Consider the following 22,322-nt stretch of genomic DNA (forward strand, 5'->3'; position numbering starts at 1 on the left):
CGATAATTAAATTTGACACTATATCGTGTCAATTTGACACTATATAGTGTTAAATTGACACTGTATAGTGTCAAATATAACCATTATTTTAGTATAAAATAACGATATGATTGAGTAGGAGCAGTGGCGACTCACGTTAAGTTAAATTTGACACTATAGATTTAACAGTGCATGTTAACTGAAAGTTACGACTTAAACTTGTAATAATTTTGATATTAAAAATAAATCTATAGCTATTCCTTGTTTCTCTTCTTACGGATAGAATCAACTTTGTCAAGAACTTGTGCAATTTCGTAGAGCATATCTTACGGACGCCGGTAGGCAAATTGAATTTAATGTTGCAATTACCTTGGTTAGATGTGGACGTTTCCAACTTGCATTGCCTCGCTAACTACACCAGCAAACTGTCTCATGTCACCGTCTTCAGGATTATTGATTTAAACCCGACCCGATGGTAAACGCTGTCACGTACAAGTCTGATAGCGTACACACGTGCACATGAAAAGTACGCACACGAGAGAACCATCAGTGTGAAAGACGTACGCGGCAAACAAAATAAGAGAAAAGAATATTCGGGGTGAACAGTGTAAAGAAAACGGAAACTGCGGGGACTCTCGAGAATAGGAGGAATAAAATATTCGCGCGGCAGAGAAAATGGTTCACGGCTCTCGCGGTGTCGAGATAAAGAGACGTTATTGCTTTTTCCGGCAGGCTAATGCGAACGGAAAAATTGTCGCCCGAACGAGGAGACAGAAAGCGAGATCCGGCAAGAATAGGACGTTACCGCGAATTAACGCGCGCTTCTACGTACTTTTCGCCTCGTTAGGGTGAAACTTAATGAGCTTCACGTGACTGATCAAAAAATTTTGTACATGCGCCATTGCGTGCTGGGCCGCATTCGCGGATTATATCGCTTATTACGGCACACTATAAATATCTACAAGAATGTAATTAATGCAATTAGTTCGGATTTTATGAAATAATAAATTTCATACGTACACGGAAAGAACGGTTTTGTTAAAAATTAAGCTAGATATAGATTAAAAAATCATTTTATTAAAAAATATTTTATTGGGTTATCAAAATAATTATGTAGGTCGCTTAAATATGATGAGTAATGCTGCAAAAAATTTTGGTATTGCAGCAATTAATTCGAACATCTTACATAATTATTTTGATGATATAACACAAAATTATTTTCGGATCTATATTTAATTAAAGTTTTAGATACGTCAGCAAAACTATTTTCGTGATAAATGACTTTAGAGCGATAGTAAAAATGCGCATCGTTGGTAAGAAATCATACAAAATTATTTCTGTCGATGTTAAAATCGGTTTTTAATTAAATATATATTCTCTTAATATATATATATTTACTTCTTTTATTTAATTTCGAACTTGATTAGAGAAAAACTGAGAATCCTTCGTCGTCTAGATATAATCGTCAATTGCGCTCGGAGGAAAGTTAGAGTACGCTGTCTGTTCCAAAGTTAACCTGATGTAAATTAAATTTATCAGGGAAGAAGCGTTTCCGTGTTGCAGACGAGTAAGGATACGGGATCGATCTCTGCGAAAAGTGCACCTCTAACGTCCCGGGAGTTGCACGAATCTGGGAAAGGGTTCCGTACATCTCGTAATTACTTACGCGCGAGGCTCTTCGTGTTCTTTCGGACTCCGGATATCTGCTTGTGGGATTCATAGCGGTTGAAAGTGGGTGATACGATAGTTGATAACAACGTGAAGAGGATGATCCTCAGAGCATTTATTCACACACGACAGCAGGGGCAAGATTTATTCATCAAGCAAAGCAATCTTGACCGCTATATATGGTTTGCATACGTCTTGCAACGATATCTCTTTCGTATATGGCGTAACGAGAGCGATGAGATTAAATGGCTGGCGATCGATTCCAGTGACTAAAGGCGCTCACGAGTAGATTTTTATTAGATTTCTCCTTGACCTGACGGAACGAGATCTCGAAAGGAGAGTGTGCGCTTCTGCTGAACGAACGCTTAATCTTCCCCGACGACGAAGCGGCTCAAAATTTCAGCTACGCTCCGCCATTCGTGATTGATTGGTCAGAAACGTAAGCTCGGCTTAAAGTTTTAATTTTAGATCCGCCTACGGATTCTAAGAGATTCTAAGAGATTTAATACAAACATTTTTTCATCCACAAGATGAGGCAACTCCTCTGATCGATTCAGCTCATGTAGCTACTTTGTATTTTCGCTTAAGCTTGCGGTGTTAAAGCTCGTCGTGTGATTTGTTTTTCAATTCGGTACGATCACGATACATATATAAACCGCCGACGCAGTGTGGACGTCGACACGATGATAATTCATTTCGATGTAACTGTGCAACCGCCCTCGGCCGTCTATTTACCGCCGGGCGCGTACATAACGTTAGATAGAACTTCAGCGGCGATGTAACTATAGATCTTTCTGATTACGACGTCGAGGCGGAAAATACGAGGGTATAAAATGGACGTTGCCCCCGCAAAAATCAGATAAAGGATAAGTACGGCGACTGCTGCCCTACTTCCTCACGCCGCTCGCACAGATGCGGATGCATCTTAAATTTATAACGACGAGACGAACAAGAAGCTGTCAAGTCCACGTGCTCTGACAGGATTTCATCTCGGCGCGTTTCTAGTCGCTTACTACCGCTACTTTTCACTCGTCGAGCTCGTGCAAACGAGATGTCTATCTGATAGAAGCACATAACTTATGAGAAAATAATAATATGAGACTTGTTCTTGTTTGTTAAAATGTTTTGAGAGATCTTCTAAAATATTTCATACACTTTGATCATAAAGATTCAGTTTCTTTTTTTACTCGTTTATTTTTACTGGTTTATCACATGTATCTAACTTTACAAAATTACGACCGTATTTACGTATTAAATTTAGCAAATAAAATTAATAAATCAGCGAAGTAAGTTTGTATAAAATAGGTATTTTTTTGTGTATCTTAGCCCTGCGAGTAATCCGTACCATTGTGCAGATCAATAGACGATTGCAATACGATATCATGTACAAGAATCCTGCTACAGACAGAAGCTCAACCTCGCTTGTCCTTTTGTACTTGTGTCACTTTGACACCGCATCACAATTGTCTCTGGTTACAATTGTACGGGTCTCCACAATCAAACATAGCATATCGGATGCAAACAGATAGACACGACCTAGATTTCAACCTTCCTAGAAATGTGGTTCTCGAAATTATTCTTTGATCAGTTGAATATTTCTTGCAAAACTCTAAGCGAAACGTTCAAAATAGTAAATTGATAGTTCCTAAAGATAAGATTAAATTGTCCTAATTGTATAGAATAATATATTTCTATTTCTGCTTTTAGAATAACACATTTATGAAATAAATTATTAATCCACTTCAAGTATAACTTTTTCAAAATGACACAGTTTAAATTGTCCTGTTCGTTTGAAAGTTAAGACCTCCATATCGAGATTTGAGGATATCCTGTGAAGATATAGTCTCTTGAGAGTGCTGGGGTCCTCGATAATTGACTCTGTCTTCAGTCCCTGGGTTCGTTTTCAAGGAACCTAATTTATTTCCCCTACGTGGTACTGCGTATATTTTTCGCGCGTTCCATTCAGTCGCATCATTCCTCGTTCACGAATCTCTACGTTGCCAGAGAAAGATATCTCAAGATACGGATTTCGTCTGTAAATCTGATCCGTTTGTATCATATCCTCGTATTGGACAGCAATTTTATGCTTTTTATATGAAACTGTACACGAAGTAGTATACTTTTTTACTTTTGTTTCTTTGCCTAAAAGTTTTTCAATTTTACATTTGAAAAAACTCATGTATCACAAATAAATTATAAATATAGGACATGTTTTATTATTCGCCATGAATGAAAATTATACAATATAGTATAATAAAATTTGAGATATAATATTGCCAGTGCAAGTAATATTGTAGAAATTATACTGTATATATTATAATATATTGTATTATATATTGTATTATATGAATTTATTAGTATCATAATAATGATTATAGATATGTAATAATATTAATATATATTATGCCATGTATATATCATGATATCTTAATAGTTTTTTTAACAATGTTTATATAAACTGAAAATATACTGCAACAAAACGTATTTAACAATTTTATTTTTTATGCGAAAAATAAAACGTTAATTATTTGTATATTATTATTGTAAAATGAGCAGATTACGATATTCAGATTAATATTATATGCAGTTATTCTCACATTTCTCGAGACATTGAGTCTTAAAATATAAACTCCTTTTCATTTCCTGTAATATTTCTGAGGTTTTGGACTGTATTACTTGTTTGCATATCTGTTGAGAAAGACAAAACTACTTCTTTCTTTTTCTCTTATTACCATATCTTTTCATTATTATAAAAAATATTTAGCTTGGAATAATATTTTGTAAGATAGTATGTAATAACATTAATTACAAAAGTGACACAACTAAAAAATTAGCATCTTTGAGATAGAAAAGAAAATCAGCCCTATAAATACTAATATATTTATGTGGAAAAACAATACATTTGTCGACATATACAGAGAAAGTGTTATAACTTTGATAAAGGATGAAATTTTTTCACAACCCTATATTGAGATTGCAGTATTCAAAATTTGAAAACTTATGACATAGTTTTAAAGAATACATTATAATTGAAAGTATAACATGGAAAGAAAGTTAAGTTATGCATATTCACTAGCCTAATAAAATTTCTTCCGATTTAGAAAGAATTTTAAGAAAGCTCTACTGAAAAGTTGCTAATTTTCAGATGTGCGACTTTTCTATCAACGCAATGATATATTATCTAAATCTTCAAAGTATATATAATTTGCTACGCGAATGTTTTGCGAACGGCCCTTTTGCGAACGTTTAGCGCACGTGCAATATTGCTTCCATAAACTTATATCGTCTTTTATTACACGGTTTATAAACTTTACACTGTTTTAAACTTACTTCAAGTTTCTATTCTTTACTTTTTCCTTCTCGTTTCCGCGTCAGTTCTTTCGAAAATGACATGTCGGAGTGGGAATCGATTTATATGATCGATTAAGTAATGCAATTGTGACTACTGAGTTTGAAACTCGCCCATTAGACATCAAGAAACTGCCGAGAAAATCAAGTTAAAAGTTTACAAGTAACAAGCACGAAGCTCCCTTGTGAATTCTTTCTCTTTCTCGAATATACGAGTAAAAATCATGTCGTACGATGATAAAGCGGACTATTCGAGCGAACAGACAACTTGAAATTGAATGCAGCGCCGATCACCTTTTTCGCATCTCTCTTCTCTATTGCACGAACGTTTGCGTTACACGGGTATTATGTTCGGCACATTTCGCGCGTATTATTCGATAGCTAGACAAAACGTTTCCTGTGATAGCCCGAGGAAAGGGAAGGGCGATACCACTGGGACGGTCTGCATTTACGAGCAAGAAGAATACGGCGCATAAGACATACGGTTTTAGACGGTTTTCAGCCGCGGAGTATGACGTCTTACAAAATGCAACCACTAAATTACGGTTCTTATGACAGGCTGCGTCGTAAACATTCATATCTCGTTGTTTGATATCGGATACAGGGCGGGAGCGCAAACAACTGGAGCTACAATATCTCGATAAAAAATGTGCCCCATTACCATGAAATTTTGTGTATAAGCTCCTTCCTTTGCCGATCTCGGCCAGCTCTTTCCGTAAAGAGACGTGACGTCGCCTCGAGCGACGTCAAAAGTTCCGTAATCAGCCGACGGCAATGTTAAAGATTATGACACCTCTCCATACGCGTTTACGCTACAGTATCAGGTTCTCTGAGTATCTCCATTTCTTTCATAATGGTAGACATCCTACCTCTGTGAAATCCGTATCTTTCATACCGTCGATACAAATTCGAATGCAGTGTTCCGTTCTAATGTTCTCACATATGACATGAAACCCTGTTGCGATGTTATTACCTCCAAATGCAAAGCAAAGCAGATACCACGTTGCTGAGGAAGCCGAACGTCAATGAACGATACGATCTTGCCATATCAATGTATTGTTCGTAAGTTGACCTTAGGCCATTAATTTGGATATCTGTGCAGAAAATCATCTTCCGATACACTCGATGATATCTAACTGGCTCCGAAAATCGTACATTGTGCCGTTTGATCGGTTAATGTCGGATATATAGACGACGCATGCTGACCGCACGGCAATAAATATCGATAATCGATATTCCACCAGAGACGATTTGGTTTGGGCCCTTGCAACGCCAGCAAGGTGCACCGCAAGAGGGCAAGAGAAAGAAAAACCGAAAGGGAAATAGAACATGCGAGACTGAGCGCGAGAGACGAGATCTTTGACGCCTTCAAAACCAGAAGCACTCTGCTTTGTATTAAAAACCTTACGCTCGAAAGGACGCTTTCAGCCGCACTGACCGACTGTGAATGACGAATTTGTGACCTCCTTTGCAAAAGCAATTATGTTTTACTCTTCTTCCCTGGTCCTCTTTTCACTATCCGGACAGTAGTGGTATCTAACCCTTCTGGTATCTTTTCGTTCCTTCTCACTCTCTGTTCCCTATTCGTCACTCTTCTTTTCTCTCTGTCTGTTCCTCTATCTGTCACTTCTTCTGCAGTCATGAACAGTTGGCTTTTACATTTTCAAGTTTCTCGCACGGAAAATCGCTCTCTTACATTCAAATCAAAAGACCTGGTCGTGCCGCTAGAAATGCTTTACTCTCATCGCGCGGTTAAAGTTTTGCTATGTTCAATTTCCATTTAACGACCCAACAGACCTTGTTGCTATTTCATTATTATGTTGCTGTTGTTTTTAGTAGGCCCTATGGGCAATGGGACAAATTTTTTTTTCACATTTTGCCTAATATAACGTTAGTATCTTTTTCAACTGAATATAGGATAAGGTAATACAATTTCGAATGTGATAAAATTCAGAACAAAATAAAATTTGAATTCAGTTTTTGAAATTCAAGTTTGGTAATCCTTTCATTATGTGGAGGGTACTGAAAGGTTTTCTAAACAGAAAAAAATCAAGTTTGAACTTCGAAAATTGGATTTCAATATTTTCTTCATTCAGAATTATATGTTCAAAATTGTATCACTTATCCTATCTTTCTTTATAAAGTAATTAGGCAAAATTGCACATATCGATCGATTTTATCGTGGCATCCGCTGTTATTGCAAGCAGAATTGCAAATGCGATCGGTCAGTTTTAGTTAAAGCAACAGAGCGATGCACACAGCGTATCGCTCTTGATGCCAAGGTCTTTGTACCAAAGGGTTGGCGAAAAATGTTCGGACGATAGCGGGACGTATGACATAAAAGCACACAAATAAATATCGTATTTTACTAAAAGACGATTTCTAAAAAATATAAATATCTGTCGGACAGATTCATAACTGTGTTTTAATCGGTAGATTGACAAATTTTCTATATTTTATTTTGAACGAAAAACGGGTATTTGTTCGATGACTTTGATAAAACTAGGATAAAGATTTATTTTAAATTCTCTGTACGCTGAATAACTAGTAAAAAGAAATATGAATTTTAGTATTTGCTTGAAGAGATGTTACGCGAGACGTTGAATTCGTTATTGCTGTGATCAAGAAAACGTATTACACATACTGAGAGAAAGGGTTTGTTAATTTAACGAGCCACCAGTACCTTTAACAAATGATTTGTGAATATGTGACAACAAATTGATTTGTTGTGATTGCTGCTAGTCTGTTATACCAATTAATTATACATATTATTAGTAATAAAAGCAAACTATATAGAATCTAATTTATTTTTTGGATAGACTTTATTTGCTAGTAAACTGATTGTTTTGATTATTTGTTACATTGACGAATAATGAAAAATAATTTGCAATAGTTATAACTGATCGATCGTTTTTTTTTTTTTACCAAATCATCATATTTGTTGCCCCCTTGATTTGTTTCTATAACAAAGTCAACAAATTTTTTTCAATGCATATTTTTTTCTTTGCTAGAATCGAGATGGATAGAAGAATAACTTGTACTCGGATAATTGCTTCCTAATGGCCGCGAATATGATATCTCACTCTTCTTTCCATTAAGCTTTGTTCCCTATTTGTCTCGATCTTCTCTCCGATATTACAAGCTGTTTGACATCAATCCGACGATTTAATGACGATATTGCATAATCCAACATGTATTTACATCGCATGCTATGAAAAATTGCTTTTATATCACGCTTGTCGACAACCTGCATAAGCAAGGATCTCTTACATTTTGTTTTAATAATTATTCTACATTCACGGACAATACGATATGCGGCATCAATATGCAAAAAGATTTTAATTTCAATTAGTCCGCGACTTCTGACTTTTAAAATTTATACGCCGTATATCGCGTTGCATTTTGTTGCGAGTAGTTTATGCTTTAATAGGATTCCCGCGCGACGAAACTACATTTTCCAATTCGCATACCATGCGAGTCTCGACTAGGGATGGTAGGTAAAAGGGTTCGCGCGTGAAACTTAATAAATTAATCCCGTAAACATAGAGAATCGCATTGCGTCGGCTATTCCGTGCGTGCATCATGAACACGTGCACGCATCTGCGGCGATGCGATGGCGGGATGCAATACATGCTCGTGGCTTTGGCGATGCAAGTCCCGCGGAAAATATCAGTGTATACAGCGTTCTGCCAGCTCTCTCTCTCTTCGCTTCGCGTGATATATTTACTTAATAAACGTTCCGAACGGCAGGAAAATTTAAATTAAATTTATTCAGTGAAAACAGCGTGTAGGCGCGAGGGCGGCCACAGCATTGTTTGCGAGCGAACGAAATGCGCAGAGCCGGGGTGACAGTGTGAGAGAGCAAGTGAATTGGGGGTTGGAGGTGACCAGAAAGGACAAATGGACACAGAGAAAGAGAGGACAGTTAAAATAGTGGATGGATAGAGTAAAACAGACGGAGGCGAATAGAAAAGCGGACACAGAAGGAGTGTAGAGATAGAATGTGGAAGGAAATAGGGCGACGAAAGAGCTACGAACGTACAGGACTGTTAAAATGAAGTGAAAAGCTCGGGAGAGGGATGGTGGCGCGTCTGAGTGACGGCGAGCCGTTGATTCGGCTGCGGAAGGAAAAAAAAACGTAAAAATATGCTCTCTCGGCACGCTTTTCGTATGACGGAAATGTGTCAAATTCGCGCGTGCTCCGTCTGCCGTGCATGTTCGAGCTCGGCGGAGTTGTCGCGTCGGGGAGGATCGGTGATGATGGCGCGCATTGCGACAAAGGGTACGGGTAACGACAAAAAAAATATTCGTTCGCGTTTCATTTCGTTCGTGCACCGGGCATTTACTGCCTGGTCGCCCGACCGTGTTGTTTTCGTATTATCCGAAATTCTTCCGGTGTCAATGGCCTGTAATTCGAGCAAACAACGACCAGCTAAACGGCTCACGACTGTGGTCTGTCCGTTCATAAATTCGTGCGGGTCTCTTTTATCACTGTCGGGATACGTTTCGCAAACTGCGCGACGTATAATGCACGATTGAGCATTCGACCGCCTGCATTTCACATACTGTGTGGTGAGAAATTTTATTGTGTTTTCCACAAGTTCCACAAGTGTTTGTTCGATTACTTGCGTGTGGAATGCTCTAAATGAAGTTACAAAAATATCACGACGAAATCCTGTTTGCATTTCCTATATATATCCGTGGAATTTATTAAGAGACAAGCAATGCACTTTTTGAAATGGTGCCAACAATAAGAAAGAGGATTTACCGTTGTTACATAAGTTTTTATCCTTTGTTATACATAAAAAAATAAAGTAGAAGTATATCTTAAGTTTTTGTTACATTTGCAGACTTTAAGTTTGGATGACTCGAGGAGGATGCTGATGTTAACGTTCGCTTCAAATTGCCGCATTTTCACACATCGTTTGTTTCTTGAAAATTAGCATGTTGATTAAAATTCGACTTGAAAGTCTCTTTGAAACACGAAACTGGGCTGTAAGTTTCTCGGGTAGAAAACGCGTAGAAGCGAGAGCCGTCGATGCCGGAGCGTGGACAAAGTGGTCATATTTCGCACAAGTGTCCCATGTCTACCCTTTTGTCTTTTCCCTAGCGGCAACCGTTGAAAGCAGCTTGCTGTAAGCGGATATTCTATTTAGGAAAAAAAGTTGGAAGCGCGCTTGTTCCTTGCCGTTGTATAAAACTGCTTATCGACCGGCTTGTCCTCCTTTACTGCATAGATCCACTTCGTTTGAATATGCAAACTAATTTATTTCTATACCCTCTTTTCTCGGATCAGGCAATATATAAATACGATCTTGTAAAGTACTTTATTTAGCGGAAGAAGTGCACCGAAATCGCTAAAGGGGATGGCGGATTGTTTGCGACGTGAATCGAGTGTGTACCTATCGGCTGCTTTGCATAAATTCGGTCTGACTGCGACGCCGCATTTATGAGGCAACGTCGTTTTCAACAGAATCATTGCCGCCGACGAAGAAACTCCTCATGGAAAATCACGTTGAAGTTTGAAAAATTCGATGGCACGCTCGAAACAGACTGAAGCTCACTCGGGGGAACGCTGGGTGGACGGCTGCAATTGCTCACGGAACGTATCTTCCTTCTCCCGAGCACGGCGAACAGATTGTCAGAAACCGTCGGATCGTTCGTTAAAGCGAAAAATCACGTGCACGAGATTTACTTCGATTTCATATTTTTTCTATTGCATCGTCTGTCGGCGCCGTTTCCAAATGTTGATTTATCGTGAAATAAACTTTGCTACTCATAACTAAACATCAAAAAATAAATATTTATCTTATTGAATTTTTGAGAGATAAAGAAGCGCTTTTTCTATTTTCAGATCGCTTTGACAAAAATAAAGCAATATCCTTTAATTTTTGATTGACATCTGTCGCGACGAATTTTAATTATGTCATAAATTTACACAATAATAAAAATTTTATATTATAAATATTGGACGAATTTTTAAAGAAATTCTCTTTAATTCGACCTTAATTACCGCATAACTCGTGAAGTTCGCATCAAGTACATGGTCTTAATCATTAAGGTATACTATTCAAATTCATTCTACTTAGTTTGTGCAGCTGTGCTCACCTCATTTCTTCTCTTTACATCTGCTTTACTATTTGCGTGATGTAAAAGTAAATTATAGAAATTTATTCCGAGTGTACTTTATGCGCTCTACCTCAAAATTCTACTTGAAATTTTTTCATAGCAATAATGTTGCGATTTTTTAATATATTTGCGCATAATGTGATTACGTGATGGTGATCAATAAAAAATTAAAGTAACTGTGTTTAAAATGAAGTAATCAGGCATAATATCACGGTTACCTTAATTAAAGTTATTTTCTTATTATTATTCCATTGTATTATATTTGTTTTATTGTAAAGTGCTTTTATTGTAAAGTCATTTTCTAAGAATATTCTATGTTAATTCATCAGATATTTTCTATAAAAAGTTCTTTAATAAAAATTTGATAAACTTCGCTTTTATATTTGTTTTCGGTTCTAATAAGCAGAGGCTTAATCTCATGAAAAGTTTCGATTTTAATGCTATACAACCTGTATATCGCATCTGCGCATATTGCAGGAGATAACAATAAAGAGCAATTTATCTCTTTTATCTATGGTTCTTGAAAAGCTATGTAGTCTGTATGATGTACCTTATTGCGGATTACAATAAATTTCAGGAAGCACATTATGAACCTCTAATGAAGGTTATGTATCGAGGCTAAAGATAAACTGAGGAAATCCGACCTAACAATTCTACCTGAAAACCTGATGTTGCGCGGTTATAGTTGACACGCGAGATTATGGAGGCATCTCGTAAATTGCTCTACGGGTAACCTGTTCGCGCTATTATATTCCCTGAGTAGTAATTGCGTAAATATAGTCTGTTATAACCTGCTCTTTTGATCGTCAACATTGTTTTCTAAAGCTATAAAAGATGGACAATGACGTGATCTTTCCGCAGTGTTAAAATGTGGTCTAACAAGTTCGTGTTGTGTGCGTTTGTGGTCGCATGGGCCAAAGCCGAACAAGATGTTCAATTAGAAATTCCTCAGGGATTTCTAAAGGGCCTAAAGGCTAGTACTGTAATGCAGAACAGGGCATACTACAGCTTTAAAGGGATACCCTATGCAAAGCCCAATGTTGGCCTTAATAAATTCCAGGTAAGTTAATTGCCAGATATATGTATATATATATTTGCACGTATATATATTTTTTAATAGACTACATTTAAAATACAAATTTAAATCGTAGAATTAAAAGAGTAATAAATTAATATTTGAAACTTCAATTCTTATCTTTGAGATGCCGGAGCCAGCAGAATCTTGGGAAGGCACGTACGATGGGACCTATCATCGTTCGTCTTGTCCTTTCTTTTGTACGATACAACAAGATATAGTTGGCGAGGAAGATTGTCTTTTTCTTAACGTTTACACTCCGGTATTGGACAAAGAGGCTTGTAAAGCTGTTATGGTATGGTTCCATGGCGGTAATTTCAATCATGGCATGGGCGATGATACATTCTATGGTCCTGATTTTTTAATCGAGCAAGATATTGTTCTTGTGACGCTTAATTATAGACTAGGTGTAATTGGTAAGTAAATAATACATTTTCGATCATGTTTTTCGTGAGACATTCTAAAGAAAAATTTTGCTGAAATATTTAGAAATTTAGTTACACTCTTTAAATTCATAGTGTTAAATTATATTCAGTTCGAGTTATTTTCAACCATTTCTATAGGTTGCTACTGCTGTTACTCAATACGTCGTTAATTTAACTAAAACAATAGAATTAAACAATTCAACTTAATTTAAAGAAAATGTATTAAATTTTGACTCAAATTTAATTTATTATTTACCAAGTGCATACATTAATATGAACATTGTTTACTTCGAAACCAAGTACAAAAATGGATTGATTTATATTTTGACACATATATGGAAGCCGAAAATAACAAAATGTCATTTAACTGAATGAACTGTCATTACTCCTTGATATCTAAAAGTGTAGATTTAAAAATAATTTTGTCGAACAAAATAATTATGTAGGACGCTCAAACTGTTGGCTAGACAATAAAAACTTTTTGCAGAATCGCTCATCACGATTGAGTTTCCTATATAATTATTTTGATGGTTTAACGAAATTACTTTTAGATCTGTATCTAGCTAAATTTTTATATACTTCTCCACAACCATTCTTTTTGTATATAATTACTATACTATTATCGGATTATAGGATTTTTAAATACTGGTGACAAGAATGCGCCTGGTAATGCTGGTCTAAAGGACCAGGTAATGGCGCTGAAATGGGTCAAGGACAACATACATTATTTCGGTGGTTGCCCCAACCGAGTTACGATCTTTGGCGAAGATGCAGGCGGAAGTTCCGTCCAGTTTCACATGATGTCTCCTATGTCCGATGGTGAGATGTGCGATTATTTGATTACTTGACCGAAATAAACTTTTGTCGCTTTCACGTCAATGTGAAATATATACAACACGATTTATCGTGCCACAGGTCTATTTAATAAAGCTATTTTGCAAAGTGGAAGCGCGGTAAATACATGGGCGATATCTTACGACGCCAGAGACGTAGCCTTCAAATTGGGCGAGAAGCTCGACATTGAGACTACCAATTCTGCTGAGCTAGTTGCTAGACTCGCAGAATTTTCTTCAAAAGAATTAATTGCGGCCAGTGATGATTTACCCTTCCTTAAACAAGTATTGCGTTAATTGAATGTATTATTTCCTTGTTGCATGCACGAGAGATAGCGTTACAAATTACGCTAAGTGAAGTTTACGGTACACTTATCCGAAGCAGACATTACGTTAACGAGTATTGAGCGGGAATAATCATTTCGATTGCAGAGCGCCATGAACGGCCGCACCGAAGCGTTTATTCCATCGGTGGAAGCTGACGTAGGACAAGAGATATTTCTGCTGGCCGATCCCTGGACGCTTTTGAAATCCGGAAAAATTGCCGACGTGCCCGTTATGGCCGGATTTACGGCCGACGAGTCTTCCTTCTATGTGCAGAGTAATCACCGATACGATATTACGCGAAAGTTACATGCTCGATGTCATGTAAACGATATGAAAACATTTGTTTCCAGTGATGCTCGGCAATATCGACCAGATAAATGAGCACTTCGAAAACTTCCTGCCGAACGACTTGAATATAACCGATGCTGGGCAGAAGAACCAACTAGGTGAAAGCTTGAAGAGCTACTACTTTGGGGATAAATTGATCTCCACGGAAACCACGAAAGAGTTCATGATGGCGAGTACTTAACGTTAATATCGTCCCGCTATCGCGAAACTTCGTGTAAGCAGCGCATAAGTTTAACGATGTGCATATTAAAGTTGTTTGTGCATTTTAGATGTTAGACGACGTCATGTTTGACGTAGGGATCGCACTCAGTTTAGAGGTATTAAGTTCCCGAATTTCGTCTCCAATTTACCAGTACATATTCTCTTACGAAGCTCCGTTCGGTATGATAAAATCTTTAGTCCAAGTGGAGGACGGTGAGTTACGAGTTGTGAATTTCCGTAGGAAATTCGCTCTGTATTATGATGTAGTCATTGTACAGCGAAATAGGGAAAAAGTGATGTTATATCACGTTTAATAATGCATTTGTGTATACAATTTTTATCTCGTTCAACTAGGCGCTGCTCATGGTGACGATTTGACTTATGAATTTTATTCGGACGCGTTGAAAAACGCGCCACAACCAGATTCCCCCGCTGAGAAGATGGTTCGCATTTATACCACGTTATTGGCGAACTTTGCAAAAGATGGGTATGTTCATAGTTCTTCATAGAAAGAACGGTTTTGCTGAAGTGTTTACAAATTTGACTAAATACAGATCTGAAAATAATTTTATTGAACTGTCAAAATAATTATAGAGAACGCTCGAGCTAGTTACTAAAGTGTTAAAATTTTTTTGCAGCATTGCTTATCATGTTTGAGTTTCCTACACAATTACTTTGATCATTCAACTTTAAATGATTTTCAGATCTGTATCTATAGTTACATTGTTAGATACTTTAGCAAGATCATTCTTAATGTGTTGATTACTAAATTAATAGCAAGTACAAAACTGGAAAGCAATTGTGATATTTTCAGAAATCCTACATCAAGTACGAATGAATTTGTGGACGTAAATTGGGAGCCCAGAGGTATAGAAGATAACTACATGAATATTAATCAAGAGTTAAAAATGGAGAAAGGTTTACTACATGATAGGATTGATTTCTGGAAGGATTTATACAAACTTGTTCTCGGCTAACAAAAAAAAATACATACAACGTTACGAGAATGCGATATAAATATACTGGTCACTTGGAAGTTTATGGTAAATGGTAACACAAACTTATTCTAATGTGACCTGACGAACAATATGTACAATATATATTATATTATATAAAGATTGCAAATGTGTGTATAAAAATAAAGTTTTAACTGAAGGTATTGGTAAGATGCCTTGATGCTTTACTTCGAAAAGAGAGAGGCGAAAAGCGAGGTGATCGATAAAGTTTGTGTTAAATTATAAAACATCCAATTAGAGTTGGCAGTTACATTTTCTAACTAATATCAATTACCGTTGATATATATAGCTGGTTATATCAACAGACTTTCGAATCAGGGTACTTCTATTTTATATTACGCATTTACGTACTTACCGTAGCTATGTTTTTGCGGCAAGTGCGAAATCGTTGAAAGAGAAACATCGAGTCCATATCTGAAACAGCGAAATTGTTGCGGGAAGGAATGTTGATGCAACTCGGGTAAACTCTTAGCAGTTGGTTACTGTGGTTGAGATTGGCAATTTGTTGTAACCTGCCGCCTCTCTGTCTCTTTGTCTCTCACTCTCTCTTTCTTTCTCTCTCCCTCTGTTCTTCTCTCTCTCTCTTATACCACACGTTCGTATCTTTCCTTGCGGCGGTCGAGATATATCCGGTGGCGTGGTTAGTCACGCACGCACGGTCTCGCAATGCGTTACTGTGCGCGCAAAGCGATCCGCTAACTGACGTATCGGATGAAAGGAAAATTTATGCCTTGTCAGAGCGTTACGAGCCAAATGGTAACAAATAGGGCCACAGCCGCCGCCGGCAAGAAACTCTTTTGTCGTTATCGTGCGCGCGCGGTCGCGGTATATCGTGAACAATTCGCGAATAATCACACGAAATGAAAATTATTGCGGGCGAGCGAGCGGCGTCGTTGCAGCTGTTGCTCGACTGTTCCGTACCCGCCTATATCCTTTTTCATACAGGACCGCGAAAAGTTTTCGTATAACGAAGTGAAACCGCTAACACTGCGAGTTCTCTAACGAAATTACGCGCTTGTTTCGGCGAACGAATAAGCGAGAACTTTTGCTCACGAAGTACGACCGGACTGGGACGACGAAATGAATGGAGAACATACAGCCACAAAAGAGGCAGTACGTCAATTTCTCGCGAAATATGTTCTCAATGTACGTCGCTGAAACTGCAACCTTGATACGACCAGGCCGACGTGTTTTATGACGTAATGAAAAGCGCGGCCATGGAGGTATCACGAACTTTAACGCGATGCTATTTTCAAGTACATAGGAAGTCACGCGGAACGCGAGACACACGGGGCCACGGGTATATTGATCGCCAGCGCGGGTGCAGTTTTGACTGCGGGACCCTGTGCGCGCGAATGCAATCGATCATCTCGCCACGGGCGAAGAAAGTCTGCACCGGTGCCGACGCGCCTGAATAAGCGATATTGTTAAACGGAGTTTTCATTCTTCACCGTCAATGGGATTGCAGCGCAATGATGTTGCTGTCTCTGTAGGATTGACCGATCGGAAATACCGGGAAATTGATGAGTCTTACGGGTTCTATAAAGCCCTCAACTTTCGTCTCAACAACTTAATATCTTGTCGGTACGACGGCGAAGAAACGTATTTGCTCTCGTCTTATGAGAGGAAATTTCACTCGTGTTTTCCTGCTAACACGCCTTGACGTTCGTAGAAGCGAAGCGACGTGGTATAAATGTAAAGAGCACGTGGATAATGCAAAACAAAATATAATATATCGCCGCAACGCTCGTCAATATCTTAATTTACTCCATTTAGCGGCACACAAAGTTCCCGCGAGCCCATTATCCTTGATACTCGGGCTTAGTATTCGCGATACGACGCCATCCGAGCCCGTTATGCCCGTCTTAACAAGCGGACAAACTCGGTTTGACGATGCCATAATTCGCACAGAAATGCGAAGCGTACTGAGTTTGGCGACGACACTTGACGAGATAAGCGTGCTTATTTACGATGGTTTGCAATTTGGAAACGCAAAGTTGTTGAACTGCCAGCCACCTCGGCAAGAGTGAACTTTAGAACTGGGCGACCTCGATAGCGAAATCGCCGAAAAGGATTATTAGCATTACGACGACAATTATATATTTAATGACACTCAAACGACAGTAATTTACCACGTTTTAGTCACGCAACTTTCTGTTATTCAATCGCGCGTGTCAGTTTTATCGCGGGCGACTTAACGGGATTTAATCGAGGTTACAAGTATTCCCCTCGTGTGATCAGGCGAGGATGTCGGGATTATGTATTAGTTTACCACGCTCTCAGATATTCACCCTTTCCGATGCTTAAGACGCGTGCATCCTCCGTGTATGCGCGGTGTGGAGTCCCAAACAAACATTTACGTTCCTAGCCTGCACGGTGATTTCTCCTCCGTAATGCATCCGATCGCATTTGGATTAGTCCCCGATCTTTAACCGCAGTGTGAATATTGAAATCCCTGGATCGTGTCGACCCAATTTAAACGTCGGCTCTTGGCCTCATCCAATATCATAGGAAAATGCATAATCTACGGAGATAACGTGGCAGCCCGAATTAGATGACTCGCAACTGAAGTGGAAATATAATTTATTCAACTATACGTTATTTTTATATATATAAACTTCGTAGTATACGTGTATATAGGTACATATATATATATATAACGTAGCACAATAATCCAATTTGCAGTATCTAATGATTATATAGTCATGTGATGATTCTACATAGAAATGAGGATATAGAATAATATGCGCTGAAATATCACATGGGTAGCTGGCGAACAAAAGGGAATCCGTAACAAATCTGTAGAACGAAAGGAAATTAAAATGGCGCTCGGTTCAGCCCTTTTCTTTTGTAAAAAAATTTCGGTTAAGCCTTTGAATATGTTCAATGAATGCGCAAAACGGCTGAGCAAATTTATTTTATTCAACTATCGTATTGTTTTTCCTCATTTTTAAAAAATAATATAGCAATAAAAAAATTAAATAAATAGAATATAACAATCATGTGCTTTTATCTTTTTCAAAAAAATTATTCTCGAGATGACTTTGACGTTTTTAATTTTAGCAAAATTTAAACCACGAAAGATGTGTAACAAAAATTCTCGTTCCTTTTTAATTAATATATTGATAACGCATAGCATATATTTCGTCTTTAACAAAAATGATGCCGAAATAAATACTTCGAAAGTAACAGAATCCTCTTACACACAATTAATGGATTATTATTATGGAGAGACTGTGGGGAGTTAATGTGCGGTAAATTAGACATTGTCGCTTAACGATAGTTTCTGACAAATATGGGGGACAATATGAAACAACGCAAATGTTTGTACTGTATTATAATAGCGCTACTGCCACTCCTATTTCCGGCAATATGCATGCAAGCGACATGCTCATTTTAATGCTGACAGTTCAGATATCGCCACCAGCGTAGTAAACTAGGAAAAATGAAATGCTATTGATTAATCCCTTGATCAATAAATAATAGCGGCTTAACGTTTTCCTATAATTATGAATAGCTTGACTTTGAACGCGGGAGATTTACGATTTGTTGCATACGTATTTTCATCTTCGTGACGCACGCTTTTTCAAACGACTGCGCGACCGCTGTTTGTCGTAAATGTGTTTCATATATTTAAACTATTCACGCAGTAAGGCTGATCACATATTCGGTAGAAATTAATAGCCATTTTATATCAATGAATAATTTCTACGGATGTTGCAATAGAGAGCTTATGAAATTTCTATATAAATCTCTCTAATATCATAATGTTGTGCAGATATGATATTATACGATTCATATAATATTATAAGCGTTATCGTAAACATTGTATTCCACATTAATGCATGTAAATCAGTCTCATACACAACACGTCCTAATCGCTTATTATTTATAAGGGAGAATTGCCAAATGCGTACTTCTTAAGATATTTTTTATTATAAAAATGAAACAATAAAGAGCATACACCACGAACGCAAGATATTCTTAGCGAAGTTTATATTTTATTCCAACACATATAATCGGATTATATATCGGAAAAATAGACGTTTCGGCCTTAAATTAGGCTATCTTCAGTATATAAGTTATGTAAAAAATTTTATGTTTTGAACACGCAAACGTACAGCTAATCTAAGATAATTCATCTCCTAACATGTCTAATTATTACGCAAGAGAACGCTCGTTAACTAAAATTGTTATTCTTTTTTCTTAATACTGATGTTAGTCCAAAGAGTTTCAAATATAATCCAAAGAAATTCGTCTTATATTACAATATTCCGATAATTCAATTGTTCGTAATTCGTTATTAATTGAACGCAAAATTTCCAGATTCCGTGTTCCAGTTAACTCGTGAAGATTAATATCGAAAGTGGATGACTTATTGTAATAAAGAACTCGTTAAATTGTTCTGCCCATTTTCTATTATATTTTCCATTATATTTTCCATTTCATTATATTTTCATTATATTTTCCATACTAAGTTGAGCATAAGTAAACATTAGAAATTGTAGTTTGATTGTAGTTTCAGGGATCTATTATTAGGCATGTTTAACTTTTCATGAATAACAAATTAATTTGTTTATAAGTCTTTTTGTAACATGCTGCAAAAGATATAATTTAAGCAACTGATCGCCTAAATCGAGCCTCCCTTAAAAATATCGAATTTATAAATAAAAACGATTAAAAATATGATCAAAAGAAAGGTTAAATGAGATTAAGAAAAGGAATTATTAACCAATACTTAATAACTAATATCGAACTTTAATAATTTATCGAAAAGAATGATCAAGCATTTAATAATTAATAAGTATAAAGTATTTATGAAAAGGTAAGGACATTGACATTTAAATTTATTTTTGCAATTGACATTTATATTTATATCAATTATTAGTTTTATTATTGTTAACTATCAGTTTTACCTTGTAAGTGACACAATTTAAGAAACTTAATAAATTTCTACGCGTGATATGCACAATCAGAATGTATATAAATTCACACAAGAAATGTATTTACTAGCACTAACAATAAGATCCGCTTCGACCGAATATAGGATTTCTCTCATTTATTTAAATTTATTCTCATCGGTCTAAATTTGTATCACATACACACATATTATTTAATAAATTTTATAATATCGGTTTAATCTTTATAATAATTGCAAATATGTATATGCAATGAATATAAAACGTTTTACAATAAACCTCTTATGAAAATAAAAAAATTCAAAATAAAATTGCATGATTATATTATTATCAGCTATATAAATCGATCAAAAATCGAACGTTAGTTTATATATCGTAATATTTAAATCCACGTTTCTCATTTATACGACGTAGATATTTATGCAAAGACATATAATTACGATAAATGGCATGTTAATCGTATTATTCTTTCTTTCTCACATAAATCTCTGGAGTATGCGTATAATTTACAAAATGCCAAGTAAATAATTCTATAATGTATTTACATTATCGTCATTTACAACACCGACGCGGCGACGGCGGCGTAACAATCGAGCCGCGTTGGTCGGATGTCATTGTTTGCCCATCCCCTAAGGCTAACCACCGTCACCCACAATATTACAGAATTACTACATGGCCCCGTCCGTTCGTCGTTGCCTCTCGCTCGAACCAATATCGTGTACATTACGTACGTACATCGGCGGACTCCGCCGCCTCCAATATTAGTTCCGATGCCAGTACGGAAATTGCATTGATAATGCTAATTAAATTGGTTTGTTTGTTAATTGGACCTGTAAAGGTCCCGATCCTTGTGTGTCCTGGTAGATTACCCCGCTATCGATCCATCGGGACGTTCTCGCTGCGTCAAATCAAGCGTAATTCTCAGTGTCGGTCGATACGATATGTTGTCACCTGTTTTCTACGTTCTATATCATACAGTTTTGGTAACAGTTTTCGATTTGCTGTCACCCGTTTATATCGTGCCGGATATTGGATAGTACTGAGTTAATTACCACATTATGTAACGTCGTGCTAAGATAATCGTTTTTGTCTCATTTAAAATATGACGAGCCTAAGTACAAACAAGTTACTGATCGATACGATAAATAATGGCCATTGCAACTGTATATTTTCGATGAAAATTACTGTCACTGTAAATAGTAAAATAATTGCAACACTTAACACGTAAATCCGCACGACAAACAATTGTTTGCTTCATGTAAAAATAGCCTTGTAACTTGTAATGATTACGACGTCAACGGAACATGTAAAGAATGAAAAACATTACACATAGTTGTCGTTGGTTATTGAAAGGGACGGCCTTACTTCATAAGAATATTGAACGATAATTCTCCTCGCAAACGATTTTTTTTTCTCGTGACAATGACCTTTACGCGATCGATAGAATCAATGATAAAATAATAGAGCATCCATTTTTTATAGTGCCGTCCTTGTTTTCTAGTTTAGATGTCTCGCCAAGACTAGGACGCGTCCTTGTCCTGGTCATGATACAATAATTGGCGCGAAATGTGTATCAAATGCAATCAGTTTAGCATTGGAGAATTTTATAGGTCAATTGTTAAAACGTAATGTTGCCTGCACATAAATATGATCTTTACAAAATGTGTACGCGCGAATACTCGCAAAATATAATAACTTTGAACCAAAATCGGGATAACTTTAGTCCAAACTTTGATAATGTTCAGACAACACGCATATCAAATATCTTAAAAACGTTTTGAAATGTCTTGTGTTCTGATTTTAAACGTGCTATTTATATAGATATTTTTAAAAATTTGAGTTAAAGTTATTCCAACTGCGTCAAAATTATTTAATTTTACAGCATGTAATTTGATCATTTGTATAAATGGAATTTATTTATATAGATGATAAATTTCGCGTTCGATATTTACAGAAATCCATAAATGAACGCGTACCCTTATTATAATAAATATTTTTCGCAAAGATATAATCGAATATAGTTCGATTAAGGGAGACAAAAGCGATTCTTGTTC

General features: G+C 36.7%; 1 protein-coding gene across 1 annotated transcript; it reads left to right on the top strand.

The window, feature by feature from the left end:
* The first annotated feature begins 11,992 nt into the window (after window positions 1–11,992).
* Window positions 11,993–15,376, top strand: LOC108725247 (esterase FE4). Its single transcript, XM_018452143.1, has 9 exons — window positions 11,993–12,184; window positions 12,327–12,615; window positions 13,258–13,443; window positions 13,540–13,742; window positions 13,890–14,058; window positions 14,135–14,301; window positions 14,402–14,546; window positions 14,688–14,820; window positions 15,148–15,376. The coding sequence occupies exons 1-9, from the start codon at window positions 11,993–11,995 to the stop codon at window positions 15,308–15,310; spliced, it is 1,647 nt and encodes a 548-aa protein (XP_018307645.1). The 3' UTR covers window positions 15,311–15,376.
* The last annotated feature ends 6,946 nt before the right edge of the window (window positions 15,377–22,322 follow it).

The sequence above is a fragment of the Mycetomoellerius zeteki genome, unplaced genomic scaffold (genome assembly GCF_001594055.1).
Source record: "Mycetomoellerius zeteki isolate Tzet28-1 unplaced genomic scaffold, Tzet1.0 scaffold108, whole genome shotgun sequence".
NCBI classification, from domain to species: domain Eukaryota; kingdom Metazoa; phylum Arthropoda; class Insecta; order Hymenoptera; family Formicidae; genus Mycetomoellerius; species Mycetomoellerius zeteki.

What these genes read in the sequence shown, in the direction of transcription:
- LOC108725247 (XM_018452143.1), top strand. Translation starts at nt 11,993, where the DNA reads ATGTGGTCTAACAAGTTCGTGTTGTGTGCGTTTGTGGTCGCATGGGCC. An exon ending in TTGGCCTTAATAAATTCCAG is followed by an intron (nt 12,185 to 12,326) that starts GTAAGTTAATTG and finishes CTTATCTTTGAG; the next exon opens with ATGCCGGAGCCAGCAGAATC. An exon ending in TTATAGACTAGGTGTAATTG is followed by an intron (nt 12,616 to 13,257) that starts GTAAGTAAATAA and finishes ATCGGATTATAG; the next exon opens with GATTTTTAAATACTGGTGAC.